Below are 20,316 nucleotides of genomic sequence, written 5' to 3' on the forward strand. Positions count from 1 at the left end.
TATAAATAATAAATTATTATTATTATTATTATTATTCCATAAACAATTAACAGGATTCCTTATCAGGTATCAGGATTCCTATATCAGACTGGATAGCTGCACATACTTCGTAAGAAAATTTCAGCCTGATCCTAATAATTTATACTTTGAAATAAATTTAACAGAAATCAATGGGATGTGCATCCACAGTGTTTGAGACTTGCGGCACAGAGAGATTGCTTTGTTCCATCTTTATTTGCTGAACTTCATAATTGGTGTTAACTCCTCTTCAGTAAGATGAAATTATGAAGACCTAAAGTTTTCCTTATTAATGGCTGGGCTTCGTATACACAGTTCTTACACTTATGTGACAGTACTGCTCAGGGCGATTCATTTTCAGATGGGAAGCAAGCACCATTTTATCACACTGTAATAACTTGTTTTGCCTTGAGTTTGATCAAGATTCCTAGAAGAAGAAACAATTTTTTCAACATGCTAGTAATTTTATCACATTATTTTTGGCCAGAACTGAGCTTGGGCTAAATCAAATGGCAATTGGAAGCCGATTATAAACCAGGTCTGTATTAAAAGCTTCTTCACAATCTTTTTCCCTACTGCAAAGTTGAACCCATCATGAAAAAAATGCTGACTTCTCCTGGTGAGAGACAGTGTCAAGATGATTCATCATCCCTTGTAGCTCTAAGACAGGGAACTGCACTTGCTTTTCAAACCATTTGGCAACTGTGAGAAGCTGTTCTTCGTGGAATGCGCGGCCAATAAACTGCAGCCCAATTGGTAAGCCTGTCTCTGAAAGTGCAGAAGGAACATTTACAGCCGGTAGCCCTGAAAGACAAAATAGATAATTATTTACATTGTTTGATCGAATCACACACTAAGTAAAGGGTAAAGGGACCCCTGACCAGTCATGACCGACTCTGGGGTTGCGGCGCTCATCTCGCTTTATTGGCCAAGGGAGCCGGCGTACAGCTTCCGGGTCATGTGGCCAGCATGACGAAGCCGCTTCTGGTGAACCAGAGCAGCGCACGGAAACGCCGTTTACCTTCCTGCCGGAGCGGTACCTATTTATCTACTTGCACTTTGACGTGCTTTTGAACTGCTAGGTTGGCAGGAGCAGGGACCGAGCAACAGGAGCTCACCCCGTCTGGTAAAACAAAAACCAATACACAAGGCATTAATTTGGCATTATTGCTTCTCCTAGCAGCAATATTGCCAGAGGCAGTGGAAGACAGGAGTGCCTGGCGTGCTCTGGCCCATGGGGTCACGAAGAGTCGGACATGACTAAACGACTAAACAAGCAGCAATATGCTAAACATATTTCTTTCTCATCCACCCTCAATGGGGAGAATGCACAGCTATAAGAGGAGAAAGCACATTTTCATGGTCCCATGCTGTAACTAAGGACAAGGCATACACATCTTCCATTTCTAATAGGCTCTTTTTTCCAGACTACCTCCAAAAGCATCCAAGATAGACTCGGCCACATGGATTGGGCTTCTTGAGCAGTTATCCAGGCAGCAAGATTAATGAACCTTTTCGCCTCCATTTTAGGAGTGCAGTAGAATCATAGAATTGTAGAGTTGGAAGGGACCCCAAGGCTCATCTAGTCTGACCCCCCTGCAATGCAGGAATCTCAACACCCATGGCATATACCTACTCAACCTCTGCTTAAAAGCCTCCAATGAGTAGAATTGCCTCCCCTTTGTTTGCTATTTTTTTTTATTGGGGCATCCACACAATGCTGTCATTCAGTCATTGTCTTTTCCCTGTAGTCCTTCTGCCTTTTCCCAAACAATATAGTCTGACTTTTTTTCAGAGCAGCACAATATACACCTATGTAGGTAGCCTTAGAGCTATTCTTCTTCTTTTAAGAGAGTGGTTTTGTTATATGCAGTGACATACCAGGGCAGGTCAATCCATCATAGCTCAGCACACATTTACCTTAGCCGTTCTAACAGGTGCTTTTATTAACCTATATATTATTTTAAATAGCTTTCAATTAGTGCAGAGACACTTTTCTTGCTATTTTTTAAAAATTAAAATAGTGAAATGCCACGAAAGCACATTACTATGCTGTAACATTATAATGCCATTTTTTATTTTATTTAAAAATGATGTGGGGGGGAGAAACCTTTCCTATAGTAGTGGTGATCAGTACAGGGTTTTCCCCCAATCATTTTTGCATACTGCTGGGAAGCCTTCAGGAACGCTGCACAAAGAAGATGTCTTTCTGGGAATGGCAAATTCAAGAAGCAAAAACTAAGATTAGAATAAGTATTTGAACCACTCAGATGTTCTCACCAGCCATGTTGGCAGCCTGAGTAAAAATATCATCCTGGGTGCTGCGGGTTCTGTTATCCTCTTTGATGAATTCCACATATGGTACAGTGTGGCTCATAGTTGTTGGAGTGAGCAAAATATCAACACCAGAATGGAAGACTTTTGCAAAATCAGTGGCAATGAGTCTTCTCACTTTCTGGGCTTTGATGAAGTAATTCTCATAGTTCCTAGAGGGGAAAACACATTTTGTGAGAACTAGCAACAGGACATTGAGTCTTTTAGCCAATTGCAGCATTTGGATGTGTGTGCAAAAATTGCAAACAAGATGTTATCTTTTCTCCCTGAGTCTACAGTTAAGAAAACCAATTAAGTCAAAGCATTGTGACACTTGCCTCAGGTGTTCAGATAAGAGGACTATCTGACTTAAGTGCTTAGCTACTCTTAGAAATGAAGAGTACAGCTGTACCTTGGCTAACGAACAACTTGCGAGTCAAATGTTTTGGCTCCCAAACGCCACAAACCCGGAAGTGAGTGTTCCGATTTGTGAATGTTCTTTGGAACTTGAATGTCTGGTGCAGCTTCCGATTGGCTGCAGGAACTTCCTACAGCCAATCGGAAGCCACGCCTTAGTTTCTGAACATTTTGGAAGTCGAACGGACTTCCGGAACGGATTCCATTTGACCTCTGAGGTACGATTGTATTGCTAATGTTTAAAATCTTGACAAATGAGAAAAGGGTAATTTAACCAAACAAACAGCTGCATAGTAACAGTTTAGTGAACGTGGGGTAGTGCAATACTGGACCTCAAATTCAAGTACTGGGTGGCTCTCAGCTGTCTTTTCAAATGTGCTATGCAGCTACTGCTTGTGGCTTTTTTCTCCCTCACCTTCTGGATTATCAGAAGGTTGGATTAAAGCCATCTGCCTCAACATACCTATCTTTACATAGCTAGAGAGAGCCATTCATGTTGCTGATCCTAGTCTTATAGTAGGCCTTTTAGAATTCTTTTCTGCCCTCTTGCATTTCAACGAGACTAGGGTGGAAATGATGATCACAGTTTATTAAGCAAGAGAGTACATCCGATTTTACTGGCATATAAAAGGTAAAGGACCCCTGGACAATTAAGTCCAGTCAAAGGCGACTATGGGGTTGTGGCGCTCATCTTGCTTTCAGGCCGAGGAGCCAGCATTTGTCCACAGACAGCTTTCCGGGTCATGTGGCCAGCATGAATAAACCGCTTCTTGCTTAACGAAACACCATGATGGATATCATGGGCTAAAGAGTTGCATAATTACAATCTTAAGACATGTGGGACATGTTAACTCTCAGTCCATCAGGACTTGCTTCTAAGTATGCCTGCATATTTAGGAACACAGCATCATTCATTTAGATCAGCAGCTCACACGATCCTAAACTGCATAATCTTAAGCACCTATCATTAACTCCAGCGTGTATGGCAGTAACAGTTGCCAAAGTGTTGTGATATTATACAGTAATAGCAGGTGGTGCACTCTAAGAGCAAGACACTGAAGGATGGAAGAGTTGAACTAGGGTTAAAATATTTGGCAAAATGCCCTTCTTTACTGCAAAGCAGTTTGGCAACAGGCTATCCAGAAAAGTTGTAATTTCTTTTTTTCTTGAAGGTTTTCAAAACAAGATTGGTATGGTATGATGAGCTGACATGGGCCCCAATCTGAATAGCTTTAGCTATTGCTTTGAGTTTCTTCCTTCCGTCTAAGCACACATTGGGCATCTTAACTCAAATTGGGATTTCTCTTTGGTCATTCCTTCCACCTAACTCACACCTGCCTTTAATTCCACCTGGTTGCTCAGAGCTTGCACATTTTATTGTCATCACCAATCTCCTCCAAACATGTGCATTGGGTCATCTCACTTTATTCTTGTAAATGTCCTGTGGAGTAAGCTAAGCTGACAGACAGCCACTAGCCCAAAGCCATCCAGGGACCATCATGGCTGAACTGGAATCTGACCAGGTCTTGCCAATCTATCCAGTGCATCACACTAGCACAGGGTAGCACAAATTGTGCTTATAAGGCCTGCTTTGCAAATGCCCCATGATCTTAAGAAACATCTAGAACATTTACCCATCTGAAGGTATTAGACTTGACACTGTTTCCTCCTCTGGGCTTCTGGACGCCCACTGTTCACATCTGCTTCTTTGGTCAGCTCTTTTACCTCAGTTGGCCAGGATACTGTTTTATAGTAAGAACAAAATAGCTTTCTTGGGAATTTAACTCAACTGTCTGGGTTGCTTCCATGACAAGGGGGGAAAGGCTTTATAGTTAACACATGCACAAAAGTTGAGGTTTTCACTTCTGATTATTTAAAATAAGCTCCTGGTTAAGAGGGTACATAGGAGAGAATAGAAAACAAGAAAACGCTTAGTAGATTGCACATAATTTTAGGAAATAGTGTTTTGCTGTATATTACAGCTATAGCAGCATCAGCAATAATAATATTGTCTTAACTGCATGGAAAAATCTGTCCACATGAGTAATTTCACCCTTAACTGAACCACAAATAAAATGCTAGCTTTGTAAATTTGAGCTTTCAAATGTGCTGAACTTACTGTTTTAGCAAGAAGTAGTTTCCTGATAGAATTCTTCCCCTTACAACATCATTAAAGCCTTCCCGGCGTGTGGCTGCATACAAGGCTTCGGTGGACTTGTCAGCGCTGCTGCGGTGCCCTAAAATTAAAAGTCATCAGTGATTTGGAAATGCATCTTAAACCATTCAAAGTCACCTCATGAATAAACAATAGAAATCACTGTGCTGTACAAATATATCCGAGGTTTATTTGCTGCTGTTGCACACAGCTAGATGTCAGGTGCTGTTTATTCATGGGCCAGGAAGCTAAACAAATCACATGGGTTTCAGCAGCAGCAGCCACCACAAGTAGCTATTTGACTTGGGACAAGTTGAATGGTCTTGGTTAAACATTTTTAGCATGAAGAGGGATAACTGGGAGGCCTTAAATGCTGCCTCACCCCCCAAAAAAACTTCCATAATTTTACATTGTTTGTACCAATTTTCTTGCTGCTCACTGCCCCTCGGAGCAGCTGCTTTAGTGCCAGGTTTTTGTTCACTCCTCCCCGCACCTTTTCCTCCTCACACGTTCCCTGAATATCAGGGATCGTGTTGCGAACACAACAGCATTATGCCACAAAACAGCCAGTTAGATTTGGCACTGTCTGATTAGATCCTCTGAGGGCCAATAAAGCCAATTTGGAATGAAAGCAAACTTTCCTTTATAAAATTGTCCTCATTCTGGAAGGGCGTGTGCAATGAGGCTGCGCTTGAGCACATGGCAGGAAAGCAAAGGGCGTGGAGCTGCTATTGCAGCCACCGCTTGCCCATCGCCTAAGTCAGGAATGTGGACCTTGAGGACTGCCAGATGTTGCTGGACTACAATTCCCATCATCCCTGCTCAGCAGTCATGCTAGCTTTGGCTGATAGGAACTGGAGTTCTACAACTTGGAAGGTTCTCCTTTCCTGACCTGGACCATACAGGTGCTTCTTTTCCTGCAGCTTCACCCTTAGAGCTCCTACTATTGTTAATCTGAGCAAGCAGTTTACTCCCTCTTTGGAGCCTCCTTCAAAACTGAAAGTGGAAGCCTCTTTTCAGATTGGTGAATGGGACTGTGAAATTCTGTTTCAACCCAGCCCTAAGGCAGACACATTTTCAATCTAGCAAGAATAATACAGAGTACGTCAAGGGTACTTATGCCCTGTCAGGGGGTTCATCTGATAATATCCAATAATTCATATTGATTTAGAATATATTATCTAAGATTTGGAAAGGACACAATGAAGTGGCTGCAGATTTCAGCAGGCTTATATGTTTCGCAATATATTTTGACACAAACGTTTTGAAAAAGGGCCAGGACTTGTTCAGCTTTGTTATTCTTTTCCTGATAAAAATGCTGGGAACAGGCATTTGAGAGTCAATGTGTTGAAGTACAATATTTCAACTGACTTGGCACTTTAAAAGTACACTGGAAAGTACAGGGAGGGTGATACCGAACAGGAGCCATTGTCTTAGACCAGGAAGTGCAGAGGTATTTCAATAACATTGTATTCCCTCATCAGTTGACCCTGAGTGCAGAAGAACAATTGAACTGAACAATGCATGTACTTTGTCCTGCAGAGCACTCTTCCAAGGACACAGCTGAGACAACACTTCTGTCATAATAAAAACATGCTCACAGAAATAATACAGAAAGTTTGGCCACCAGCAGACCTAACTGCAACTAATAAGAGACTTTCCTCAGTGCTAAAAAGGCTTTGGCAGAGACATAATCTTTCTGTAATTAAAAAGCACATCAGATATGCTGGTTCATATTGTGGCAGGTTGCACATTTCTCTAACATAATTAATGGATCTGCATTTAATCAACTAGGGACATGCTGTGAATTGAGACTCACAAGCAGGTGTACGTAAGCAGACAAATGCCTTAAAGATAATTTTTGTTTCAAGTTACTGTACTTGGCTCTGGTTTTTAATGCAGGACAGTCTGCCTTGCAGCTTACTATGGCTGAAACTTGTTGGGAGCAGGTTAGCAGGGCTCAACCAACTTCCTTTCAGATCATCACTCTTTGAACTGCTTCCCAGTTACAAATAAATTATCCCTGTGTTTACGCTGGAACAGGGCATTCGGTCCAAAAGCAGGTCACCTCTGAGAACTGATCTGTTGCTTCCTTCCCTAACCTTGTTCTGTGGAGACATTGTTTGCCTGCCAAATCTAGAGACTAGTGATTTTCATATACTTTGCCACTCCACAAACCAAATAATCAGCAAGCCTACAATCACTCCAGGGTTTGTGTATCAGTCCTCCTGCTGCTGTGCTTGCCTTTCTCCCAGAAGTAGCACACCATTCACGCACATCCACAGTAATCAGTCCACTTTTTAATTATTATTTTTGTTGGTATCTCAAACTTCAGGAGGAGGTATACTACGGTTGATGCTTGGTTGGGTGGAACATGTGCTATAGGCAGCTGCCTGACCTTGCTGGGTGTGTGAGTCCTAGCCATGAGTCAGCCAGCCCCTACCTTCAAAGGTGGAAGTTTCACTACTCTGTTTGGGCAGAATGGACACAGAGAGGAGAGGAAGGCATTGGGGAAAGCAGAGGAAAGCATACGTGATTGTCCTAGGTAATGTTTTTGCAGAAAAAAACACTCCGCTTTTGAAAGGTGTGATTTTAACCACAGAAACACATTCCCATTCGAAATGCATTCGGACTGAACTTATTTTTAGTTTAGATTTATTAAATCAATGTGTAGTCATTAGTGGGTTATGGAAAATGTATAAAGTGGACCGACATTGTTCAATCATACTGTGGGGAGGACTATTCCCACACCCTCATCTCTCTCTCTCTCACACACACAGACAAAACACCTCTCCACCACATTAAGAACTCCCACCTGATTTGCACACTGGATGTTTGTAGTAGCTGCTAGTGTTCCAGTTCTGTGCACCGTGCAATGATTCTGCAAATGATGTAGATCATATAGAAAGATGCAGGCCAGCGCTGTGAAGGCTTGCAGCCACAATAAGCAACAGAGAAAGGTGCAGGAGCAATAATGATTGGAAGAAGCGGACTAGAAACAGATCTGACAGCAGGTCTTGCACAGCTCATAGGCTGCCCATGAAAGAACAGGAATAATTTATAATATTATACCCTAATTGTTCTCGTTAGTAAGGCCTTTTTTGGCATAAGCTCTTGAGGGCAATGAATTTATCTAATTTACATGACACTTGTTGGAAAGAAGCCTTACCGTACTCCAGGCCATCAAATCGGGCCATGTTCGATGCTACTTCTGCTGCACACAGCACATGGTAGCAGACAATGGAGTAACAGGTGTGCGGGAGTCTGACCTCAATCACTTTGGCGCCAGCTTTCTCAAAGAGGTCGGCTGCCTTGGACCACACGGCCAGAGTTTGACTAGACAATCCTGGTACGTTGTATTCCTAGAGAAGGGAGAGGGTGAAAAGCATAACCCTCTGCACCAACAACTTTATATGCATCTTCTCAGTTCTCAGCTGAGCCAGAATTATCAAGTGGTTTGTAGCATGTTAAACTCCCAAGTGAAAATTTGTCCTTTTCAAAAAAATTATTATTGAATACTTCCTTTGGCAGGCAGCTAGGATGGCATGTGTTTGGTTTTAGTTACAGATTCAGTGCCAAACTGCAGCTTGCTTCAGAGGCCAGTCTGTCTTTCTAAGGTAATTGGGAATGGCTGGAATGAGCTGAGTCATAAAGCCCAGGGAACCAAAATGATGAGCTAGGATAGAATGACTGACGGGGAGCTCATTGGCAAAAGGAGAACCAAGACCTGACAGGATTTTCCATAAGCCCCAGTGCAGATGGAGGACTTTCGGCTAATATAAATAAGAGAGGTAGATTTTGAAACAACATGACATATTGAACTAAATTGTGGGCAATGACTGCAAATAAGGCCCAGTTCTGCATTCAGGGATGACCTGGTTCCAGCAGTTTCCATTAATGGCTATTGTGAAAATGTTCCTGCAGATCAGAACAAAATTCTTAGTGTTGTAACCATTTTAAATAACTGTGAAAAACATTAATACTAATTAACAGCTGGTATATAGCTTTCCCCCTTGATTTAGCCAAGCTCTTTTTCAACAGAAGGAGCTGTAAGTTTTCACTATTTCCTGGCAATGAGTTAACAAGCAGGCTGCACCATGGTAATTAAGGCTGCAGTCTTAACCCCCGTTATCTGAGAGGAAGCCTCTCTGAATTTCGCAGAACCTATTTCTGAGCAGATATGGCAAAGATCACATTGTAATTCAACACTTCTTTCACAGTGTGCATAGTTCTTTCTCTCTTATGTTTAGTGCAGTCTTTTGCAGTAAGTCAGAATGGTCAACTATGAGTTTTGGTCTGGATGTTATGAATTTAGTTCTCTAAAAAAACCAATGGGTTTTCAATATCATTGTCCATGTCACTTGGGGGGGGGGGGATCAAAGTATATCCACAAAAGGAAGGATGGGGAATCATGTGTATAACCCAAAATGAGGAACATGTGTAAATAACTTCAGAAGGCAAAAATCCCTCTTCACATTAATATTATTTTAAAGGTGGAGTGATGAGCTGCAATGGTGTGTCATTCCCTCCCTATTCCCAAGGGAGGCTGCCCCCATAAGAGCAGCTGCCTTTTAAAAAAATATAATCTTTCTGAAGGGGGTGGCATGTCAACTCCTATCATTGCTTTCAGGGGCACTTGCATATCCATTTACAACAAGTGTGGCAGGAGCCATGCTTTCTAGCTGTTCCTGGTTGTCTGTGCCCATTTTTCCAACACTCGGCCTGCCCCATGGAACTGAGTGTCGATTCTGATGTTCCAGTCTTTACCCTAGTCCTGGAGGGGCAGCTCAGGGGAGTCCACTTTTGGAATTCACATCCTCCGAATTCCTGAAGCATCCCGAAATGCGAGTGCACATGTCAACTTAGAAGAACACCTTTAAGACTTTGGTTGAATAATTAAATACAATGATTCTTTCAAAGGGTATGTGTGACAGGCATTCAGTGAGTACTTCTTGTTCCTGACAGTTCCGAGGAAGCCCAAATAGAGCGTTTCCTAAAGCATATATTCATTCTGATTAATGAATGTCAAATAAGTACCATTGTTCTTCAACACTGATTGTGTTCTGCAGATTGACTTCTTATTATTATTTAAATTTTTATACTGCCTTTCATCTGAAAATCGCTAGGCGGTTCACAACATAAAAATAAAAAATGAGAACACAAAATACACAATGAAAACATTATGCTTCCCCCCTTTTCTCTTTTTGGTTTTGTTTTATATTTTTAATTAGATTAGTTCCAATAAAAAAATGATGCAAAAACAAGAACAAGATCCAAAACAAACCAGTAACCAACCCCGCTCCCACAAACACATTTAAGCGGAAAAAGAATGTTAACCAGCCAAAGGCCTGGTTAAAGAGAAATGTTTTAATGACCTATGTCAGTCATAGGCAATAGGAATTCACTAACATTTAATTTTGGTGTTCCTTTCCCCCCTCCAAGTGACTATTTACATACCAGTTACCTTTGGTATGCCTATGCAAAGATCCTTCACATCTGTCAAATTGGGCAGCTGAAATGGGTGGACGGGGTCCTGCACTGTGGTTGAGTCTTTTGGGTCATGGCCACTGAGTGCCCCTGAAACAAAGCAGAAAGACTCATGAGCTACAGGAAAGAAAAGAGAATCCTTGAACCAAACTAGTTTTGAGAGAATTCCCTAGGGAGACAGTTGTAATCATTATACCCAACACGGTGGCTGCATCGTCCACACATCTGGCAAAGATGCCCGGCACATCCATAGAGTTCACCAGCGGAATAAGACCATGACGGGAAACCAGGCCATACGTTGGCTTCAAGCCAACCACTCCACAATGAGAGGCTGGGTTTCTGGTGGATCCTCCTGTATCAGATCCCAGAGCCCTGTGGTTGAAAAAAATAATAATAATGACGGCAGTCAGGACATCACATCCCAATTTGCTCTGCAAGAACATAAGAGCCTGGTTGGATCAGACAAAAGGCCCATCCAGTCTACCATCCTGTTCTCACAGGGGCCAAGAAGATGCCTATGGGAATCCGGGAAGCCATTGCATGCCTTCCCCAGGCTGTCTTTGCTTTTTACAGAAACAAGGCATCATGACCAACCAATCACTTCTAACACTTTTCCAATGAAGAAAGGCACATGCAATTGACCACAATACGTAAACTGCTTGGTCTAAGAGCAACATACAGATTACTATTACTGCTGTCAGCCTGTGAAGTGCCTAGTCTGAAAGGGTTCTGTTTTATCTGGAATATATGCTTGCCAGGAAGAAATTCAAAGGGTGCAGTTTTTGCATTGTGTTCCTTCATGGAGATTCAGCAGACTTTCCTCTCTCGTGCAGTTTAAGAACAGAGACCATTTCCAGATCAGGAGCAGACCAAAGTCATCTGAAGGTACATTATATGGCTCAAGGGCATTTAGTTCTCAGAAGCACCTTGATGGGAGATCACTTGGGACTCTTATGGTGCTGACTTCCTTGGGAGAAGAGTGAACTATAGATATATAGCAGTGGTTCCCAACTTTATTTTGGCCATGCCCCACCTAAGCATCTCTAAAATCCTGATGCCAACCCCCTCCCATGACATATAATTCTTATTATTCAAAAGTGAACTCCTAATAACTATTAATAACTCATTCTCAAATTGCCCCCCTTAAAAATCAAATTGCCCCAACGTGGGGCATGTGCCCCATGTTGGGAACCATGGATATATAGCAACAAGCCTTAGAAAGATGTTTTCCTGACTAAAAAGTATATTGTTGCATAAATTTCTGAATTAAATATTAAAATATTATTATTCAAATAAACACTCTACCTTTTAGAATAAACACACAGTGGCTCTATTCAGCTAAAAATAAGCAATCTGAAAAACTATTCTTTCACCCTAAGGGATAGCTTAGTCAGTAGAGCATGAGACTCTTGATCTCAGGGTCGTGGGTTTGAGCCCCACATTGGGAGAAAGATCCCTGCATTGCAGGGGGATGGACTAGATGATCTCATGGTCCCTTCAAAACTCTTCTATGCTTCTATGAAAATTGGAGAGTTAAAAATGCACTTAGATTTTTCTCATGAAGACAAATAGGACTTCAAAGCTGGCTTGCGTTTTAAACTTTTTCAAAACTATATTTCTTCACAAAACAGAAAGAAACATAAAGCACTAGTATCAGCACAACTATGAAATGTAGAATAAACCGAGGATCTGAAGAATGTTAGTCTGAAAATCCCACTCTATCTGAATTATTAGCCCACAGTGATGTCAACACAAAAGCCTGGGATGAAAAGGTGTTTTATTGTAAGGGATGAGATGCTGTAGATTTCATTGAATCGAAATTCCTTCTCCTTTTTTTGTGTGCCTGAGTTGCTGGAAAGATCCCACAACGCTTGTCAAAGAGAGGAGGTTCAGAGGATATTGGCAACATCCTTCCTTCTTTATTGCCACAATAAATCCTTTCCAAGCAATACGAAATGCCCACACGGAGAGGATGGAAATTTGTTTAGAATGACATGGCTTAAGTCAACCTTTTGGACATAAAATGGGGCTTTACACTGTCCTCAGTACTCAAGTCCTGCCTTATCTATATAGAATAGACAGTAAGGGATCTAATCAGGGACCATGTTGCTCCTAGGTCCTAGAGAATGAACAGCACTTAGGCCCTTGTTGGCACTCAGCAAATATTATGAAGTTGCATTATGATGCTTTTAATTAAACTGTTCTAAAAAAGCCTCTTACGTGAAGCATGTGAAAGACGATACGGCAGCAGCACTGCCTCCAGAGCTTCCTCCTGTTATCAACCAGCTGGTGTCTTCATTTTGAGCACTGGGTTTCGGCACACACTTTTCTCTGTACTGTCGTGAGTAACTCCAGGGGTTTCTAACCGGTCCAAATGCCCCATCTGTACTTCCAGAGCTAAGATGAGAAAATCATGGAGAAAGAATACATTTTGGGTAGTATTCAAGAGAAAGAGGAACATTGGGGTGATCTTGGAGACAAAATAAGGCAGTCCAATGGGCCATTTCCTTAACTAGGTAAAGGTCATATTGTATTATGCCAGGCATAGGCAACTTCGGCCCTCCAGACGTTTTGGGACTACAACTCCCATCATACCTAGCTAACAGGACCAACGGTTAGGGATGATGGAAGTTGTAGTCCCAAAACATCTGGAGGGCCGAGTTTGCCTATGCCTGTATTATGCCTTCACTGGCTTCTCAGGCTAAATTATTAGTCAAGGTTAAGGACACAGAAAATTTAGATAAGGTCCATCAAGTGCTTAATTCACAGGAAAAGTGCTATGGAAATAATAATGGCTTTTGTTTACAAATAGACACTGCGATGAGTAGTCTACTAAGTTTTACACAAAGTATACTCACTGAAATTAATGAACATCGTTATTATTATTTATTGAATTTATATACAGCTCTATACCTGGGGGTCTCAGGGCGGTTCACAGAATAAAATCAAGATATAAAATCACAAAATACATAATAAAAATAAAAACAACAACCCAATCCCCCCCCGAAAAGCCATTCTTTTAATGGCTCTACTCTGAGTAAAACTTAGTTGAATGCCCCCTGAAGCTTATCAATTCAGCTACAGATTTAACAACTTTTTTGTCTCTCTTTCCAAGTACATATGAAATCCTTTGCTCTGAAACAGAACCAAAAAATAAATCAGTTGACACTCCTAAATTTGATTGGTTCACACAGTCAAGGGTGAGCAACCTGAAGCTCTCCTATAGACTCTGGAAAGTTTCACCCCATTGGGAAATCTCTGTTTGAAAAGTTGGAGAGCTGCTGCCTGTCAGTATAGGCCAACCTTCTCCAGTCTGCTACCCACCAGAGGTTTTGGAACATCATCTCCCATCAGCCTCAGCCAGCATGACCAATGATCAGGAATGATGGGAGCTGTTGTCCAAAAAATCTAGAGGGTGCCTGTTAAGGGAAGACTGGTGCGAAAATATTGAGTTAGATGAACCAATGGTCTGACCTGGTACAAGGCAATTTTCCATGTTCCTATGTATTTGCAGTGTGTAAGAAATTTCATTCCTGCAGCATGTGACCCAATTTGTATGGTTGCAAAGATAGGCTTGAAACCATGTGGCCAATGTCTGCTAAAATCTCAGAAGCAGGAGGAAAACTGAGCAGCCAGAGCTTTAGCACCACATGATGTTCCCAGCCCAGCATCAAGATAGGCAGTCTTGCATCTGTAGTTAAACAGAAGTGAAGCAACACACCAGGCATCCAACAGCATAAAAATATTTAACTTGGCTTACCCCATGGCAAATTCATCTAGGTTTGTTTTTCCAAGAAGCACAGCTCCTTGATCCAGCAATTTTTGAACTACAGTTGCATTGTAAGGGGGGATATAACCTGAAAAACAAAGACTGGATTGGCTGAATTGTTTTATATTAGTGAGGTGTTTTTTTAAAAATGAGTATGCCATGTATATTACCATTAGTCCCAGTTTACATGGATTTCTACTGAAAATATGACTACCACAGGTATTTCATTGTTTTGTATTATGGGGTGCAATTTTAACTTGTTTCAGGAAACTACCTCAATAAGATTAGATGTTTGCTATCATAGCTGCCTGAGAGAAGATTCTCTTCTCAAAACTGCAGTGCGTCTTGGCAACCTTGACATCTCCCCTCTCTTTATTACTTCTTCCACAAATACTGAGTTCAGCTGCCCAACTAATAATACAGCAGGTTTCTAGTACCCCTTTCAAAGCCTATACAATGATGTGCTCTACTAATAGTAGAAGAGTATAGGGTTTCATACATATTGGCAGTAATCCAGAAAGATGACCAGCAGGTAATAAGACATGTACTGTACCAGCATTTTTCTGTCCATTTTCAATTCATCATACCTCTTTACTAAACTGCAAACTGTTATTGAGGCTACCCCAAGTTTCAAAGTAAAGACAGGGAAGTACGAAGGCTCTAAAAATATTCAAGTGAATCAATGAAATCTGTGGAACTAGTCAGTGCCTGTGGACTTGATGATTAGAGTCTTTGTTTTGGTGTCTGTGCAACATTGGTATCTAAAGAGGTTTACCTGGTGGCTCAGAGACCAGGGGCAGTGGCGGCTGCTGCCTGGAAGACTCCCAAGGACAGGGGGGAGGAGAGGAGCTGAGGGAACACTCCACAAGGGAGGGTGTTTGAAAAGGGGCGAGAGGCTGCCAGCTCTGCAGGTAAAGAGTGACATAACTGGGCTTCTGAGCCCCACAGGAGTGCCGCAGAAAGAATGTCGTTGGTCCAGGGAACTGTGGACTCAAAAAGGTTGAAAACCTCTGATCCAATACATCTACTCATCAACATAGTTATCTACAAAAGAATGAATCCATTTAAGACAGAACCACAGTACACCTATCTATATCCTTAACAGATTGAGGAGCAGAGCTCAAAGTTGTCAGCTTATCTTAAAAATGCTACTTTACCTTTTAGCATCTTGGATGCACATGTTGTTTCGATTCCAGTTGTGCTGAAGTTGTCTTTCACTGCAAAAGGAATTCCATCCAAATCCCCCAGTATCTGACCTATATTACGGATGACAGTGTGAAGATTATTTCAATCAGTGCATCATGCACACAGCCTTATTTAAACATTGAGGTTGTTCTAAATAATTTTTCACATGTTGTCTGAACTGCTAAGCCTGCTGTGCCAGCAGATTTGGAAAAGGTGTGAAAAACAACAACACAGTTGTCTCTCAATCTCCTAAACCTTTTCTTCTTGCTACCCCTTTCCCCCTAGCACAACTATGGGTAGTGCTAGGTGTAGATCTAACTGAAGCAGAAGACATCAAGAAGAGGTGGCAAGAATACACAGAGGAATTATACCAGAAAGATATGGATGTCTCGTACACCCCAGGTAGTGTGGTTGCTGACCTTGAGCCAGACATCCTGGAGAGTGAAGTCAAATGGGCCTTAGAAAGCACTGCAAATAACAAGGCCAGTGGAAGTGATGGTATTCCAGCTGAACTGTTTAAAATTTTAAAAGATGATGCTGTTAAGGTGCTACACTCAATATGCCAGCAAGTTTGGAAAACTCAGCAGTGGCCAGAGGATTGGAGAAGATCAGTCTACATTCCAATCCCAAAGAAAGGCAGTGCCAAAGAATGCTCCAACTACCGCACAATTTCACTCATTTCACATGCTAGCAAGGTTATGCTTAAAATTCTACAAGGAAGGCTCAAGCAGTATGTGGACCGAGAACTCCCAGAAGTGCAAGCTGGATTTAGAAGAGGCAGAGGAACCAGAGACCAAATTGCAAACATGCGCTGGATTATGGAGAAAGCTAGAGAGTTCCAGAAAGACATCTACTTCTGCTTCATTGACTATGCAAAAGCCTTTGACTGTGTTGACCACAGCAAACTATGGCAAGTTCTTAAAGAAATGGGAGTGCCTGATCACCTCATCTGTCTCCTGCGAAATCTCTATGTGGGACAAGAAGCTACAGTTAGAACTGGATATGGAACAACTGATTGGTTCCAAATTGGGAAAGGAGTACGGCAAGGCTGTATATTGTCTCCCTGCTTATTTAACTTATATGCAGAATTCATCATGCGAAAGGCTGGGCTGGATGAATCCCAAGCCGGAATTAAGATTGCCGGAAGAAATATCAACAACCTCAGATATGCAGATGACACAACCTTGATGGCAGAAAGTGAAGAGGAATTAAAGAACCTTTTAATGAGGGTGAAAGAGGAGAGCGCAAAATATGGTCTGAAGCTCAACATCAAAAAAACGAAGATCATGGCCACTGGGCCCATCACCTCCTGGCAAATAGATGGGGAAGAAATGGAGGCAGTGAGAGATTTTACTTTCTTGGGCTCCATGATCAGTGCAGATGGTGACAGCAGTCACGAAATTAAAAGACGCCTGCTCCTTGGGAGAAAGGCGATGGCAAACCTAGACAACATCTTAAAAAGCAGAGACATCACCTTGCCAACAAAGGTCCATATAGTAAAAGCCATGGTTTTCCCAGTAGTGATGTATGGAAGTGAGAGCTGGACCATAAAGAAGGCTGATCGCCGAAGAATTGATGCTTTTGAATTATGGTGCTGGAGGAGACTCTTGAGAGTCCCATGGACTGCAAGAAGATCAAACCTCTCCATTCTGAAGGAAATCAGCCCTGAGTGCTCACTGGAAGGACAGATCGTGAAGCTGAGGCTCCAATACTTTGGCCACCTCATGAGAAGAGAGGACTCCCTGGAAAAGACCCTGATGTTGGGAAAGATGGAGGGCACAAGGAGAAGGGGACGACAGAGAATGAGATGGTTGGATGGTGTTCTTGAAGCTACTAGCATGAGTTTGATCAAACTGCGGGAGGCAGTGGAGGACAGAAGTGCCTGGCGTGCTCTGGTCCATGGAGTCACGAAGAGTCGGACACGACTAAACGACTAAACAACAACAACAGGTGTAGCACTTAGGAATGTGAGCAGCTTGGCCACAGCAGTGGGGCTGTCCTCACATGCCAATGCATTAGTGCCAATACCAGAGCAAAATAACATGCATTATGGGTCTTGTTTTCAGAAAAGTGAACTGCTGCTATGGTCAATAGAGTGTAGGATTGGGTGCATCAATTCTCACTTTTTGGTTTACCATTAGAAATTTCCCTCAGTTCTAATTTGCTCTACAACGTTTTCAGCAACCCTCCTGTCACAACAAGAAAGGCATTTTGCAAATGAGGTAAGTTATGAGCTACTTTCTTTAACCATAATGGTTAGACTTTTTTCTTATTTACAACAGAGGATTCAGAAATTTAAATGCCGAACTAGGTTTCAGATTCATAGGACCTACCAACATCATTTTTTCTGCTTGGGGCAGTTTTAATAAAATGCCTGCTATTGTTTTGCCTACAAGTCTAAGTAGGTCTGTGGCCTGAGTAGTGCTTTAATGGGCATTCCAAGGACAGGTAGCGGGTGGGATTGAGCTGGCCCAAGAGCTGCTAGATCCAAACCTGATCTGAAACAGTGCAAGCAGGGCTGGCCCAATACACTCTGGCACCTGACCACCGCCGTCTCCATCTGGGAAGAAGGGGTAAGTGGAAATCTATATCAGGAACAAGGGGGAAATAAAGATCTATATCAGGGTCTACTCCCCCTGTGGTTCCAGCCACCCGAGGTGGTCACCTCACTTTGCCTTATGGGTGGGGCGGCCCTGAGTGCTTGTTCATAATAAACCATAGTTTATTTTAACTATAGTTTAATGTAATGTGCCAATAAGGCCTATCTAATATCACAGAAATACAGTGAAGTTAGCTGTACTCCCTCCCGCCCCAATATGAGTAAACAAATATTCTGGGCAGAAAGTGTAAGGATCACAGCCAACATACTTTAAGGAAGAGCAATTGTTCAGCAGAAATTACCTTGCCTGTATCTCTTCTCCGATGCCTCAGCCTGTTTTAATGCTGTGTCTTCTGCTACAGTGATATAAGCATTAAGAAATCTGGTAGCTTTTATTAAGGAGAGGCATTTCTGACACAGCTCTGTTGGACTCACTTGGCCTTCCTTTAGTGCTACAGATATCTGAAACATCAAAATTTTCTATTTTTAGCAGAATTTCAAGAGTAAGCTTTAAAGAACTATGTCTACTTGGTTTTCAAAGCAACTTCTCTACTTTGTCTGTACTTACACTACCTTTGATTGAACAAGCAACATCATGAAAATATTATGTGAAATATAACTATTAGAATGTGCAATTGTATAAAATGGCCTCAAGATGTGAACTAAATGTGGAGTAATTACCAAACAGGTGAATAATGAGGTCACAAATTATTTCTCAATACTATTATCTGTAGATGCTTTGTTAGGTAATCACTTCATATTTTACATTATAGCCACCCCAGCAGTTAGTCTACTTTATTTTTAATTTTCTTTTTGCCAAAATTGGTCCCAGATCTTGGGGGCCCAAAACAATTGCTTGCAAGGGGCAAATCAGATGCCTGAACAAAGGGTTAGTCACCCTGCCCAATAGTGGGCCTACATCTACCACAGCACCCCCAGCTATGCCCATGGAAAGATCTACCACTGGTTGTATTTCCTCTGGCAGTGATTCCAAATGATTTCTGTTCCTTTGCAAGTCCCCAAGTTTAGGCTCATCACCTATACCAGCCTGGAGGTGTCATGCATAATCTCCTCAATTAGGGTTCTTCCACATTGCCAGCAGTTTGGGGTGGGATTCAATTACAGACAGGCAAATTCTGGTTTTGTGATTACAGTTGATTAGAAGGTCTTGCATGGCAACCCACACAGCAGCCAAAGAGGCTTAGCATATGAGGCTTAGCATATGTTGTTACTAGTTACCTCTATATTTGCTGAGGATGGTGCACTATCAATACAGTGATGGTTAGTTCACTAATTAAAAAAAGAAAGAAAGAAATTATATATACTTGAACAGTGCAATCCTATGCATGTTTACTGAGAAGTGTCCCACTGTGTGGCCTTATTTCTTCTAAGCACGCATCAGATTGCACTGATCGTAAATAGGTAACCAATGTGTGCTGTTACTGTTTTTGACATGCTTGGAATTTAAAATATATAATTGTATTTTAAAAAAACAATTATGAACATGTATGTTTACCAGCAGCTAGAAATAAAATTAAAGAAAGGGGAAAGATGCTTAATAGACTGTACAGTCAGTAAATAAAAGTTCTTTATTGTCAAATTAAGATTTTTGAAAGCTTGAAATGCAAATGACTGAGTTTTGTTGGGCAGAAAATTCATGCTCTCTGTAGAGATTTCTCAGGGAAATTTTGCTAGAGTGCCCCTGCCCCATCGCTGCCGTAGGACTGGAGGTGGTAGAATGTAGGATTCACTTATGGAAAGCTGGAGAAAACAGCTCTCTTTTAGCAGGCATTATTAACTGTTTCAGGGCTGGAAATATCTGTCACTTGAATTTCCACCTGCGAACTGACCTTGGTATATAAACAAAATCACATTCATGATTGCCTTGCTTTTAATCACGTTTTGCTGATGTTTCATGTACGCAGCAGGCAGAAATCCTACAGGTGAAGCTTTCCATAGCATAAAAATGCCATAAATGGAAGCGCTTCGTGGGTTGACTGTCTTTCCTGCAGCTGTTAACAGGAACTGAATTGCTGTCGGAAAGCAAGCAATGCCCACCCGCTAAGAGGGAACTCTGTCTGCCTAAAGAGGGAACCCAGGAGGAAGATGAAGCCTGGGAAGAGAGGGGCGAATAGCTTGCTCCGTCCACGGCAGCGGTGCGGGGGGTGGGGGGAAGCAGCCAATCCCAGAGTCGCCTCACCTCTCGGAGCGAAGCTCGCAGCATTTTCTCTACCGATGCGGAATAAAAATAATCTAGTGACCTCGCGAAACTTCACCCGTATTAGTAGTCCCTGTTATCGGTAGTTTGCGAACGAGTTCATGGGCGCTGCCATCTTGAATAACGCGTTATAACATCGGCGCCTCTGATTGGCT

General features: G+C 42.0%; 2 protein-coding genes across 2 annotated transcripts in view; one reads left to right on the forward strand and one right to left on the reverse strand.

Moving 5' to 3' along the window:
- The window catches only part of RTN4IP1 (reticulon 4 interacting protein 1), a 92,375-nt gene that overhangs the window by 12,068 nt on the left and 59,991 nt on the right, over window positions 1–20,316 (forward strand). The window lies entirely within an intron of this gene.
- QRSL1 (glutaminyl-tRNA amidotransferase subunit QRSL1) lies at window positions 192–20,290 on the reverse strand. The gene is made up of 11 exons (XM_082216660.1): window positions 20,144–20,290; window positions 18,246–18,405; window positions 15,317–15,415; window positions 14,151–14,247; window positions 12,611–12,787; window positions 10,587–10,762; window positions 10,368–10,480; window positions 8,073–8,265; window positions 4,868–4,985; window positions 2,299–2,504; window positions 192–822 (listed from the first exon to the last, which is right to left on the reverse strand). The coding sequence occupies exons 1-11, from the start codon at window positions 20,165–20,167 to the stop codon at window positions 611–613; spliced, it is 1,575 nt and encodes a 524-aa protein (XP_082072786.1). The 5' UTR covers window positions 20,168–20,290; the 3' UTR covers window positions 192–610.

The sequence above is a fragment of the Podarcis vaucheri genome (assembly GCF_965113315.1).
Source record: "Podarcis vaucheri genome assembly, chromosome: 3".
Taxonomy (NCBI): Eukaryota; Metazoa; Chordata; class Lepidosauria; order Squamata; family Lacertidae; genus Podarcis; species Podarcis vaucheri.

What these genes read in the sequence shown, in the direction of transcription:
- QRSL1 (XM_082216660.1), bottom strand. Translation starts at nt 20,167, where the DNA reads ATGCTGCGAGCTTCGCTCCGAGAG. An exon ending in TGCGAGCTTCGCTCCGAGAG is followed by an intron (nt 18,406 to 20,143) that starts GTGAGGCGACTC and finishes TTGATGTTTCAG; the next exon opens with ATATCTGTAGCACTAAAGGA. An exon ending in TCAGGCTGCCAACATGGCTG is followed by an intron (nt 823 to 2,298) that starts GTGAGAACATCT and finishes TTTGTCTTTCAG; the next exon opens with GGCTACCGGCTGTAAATGTT.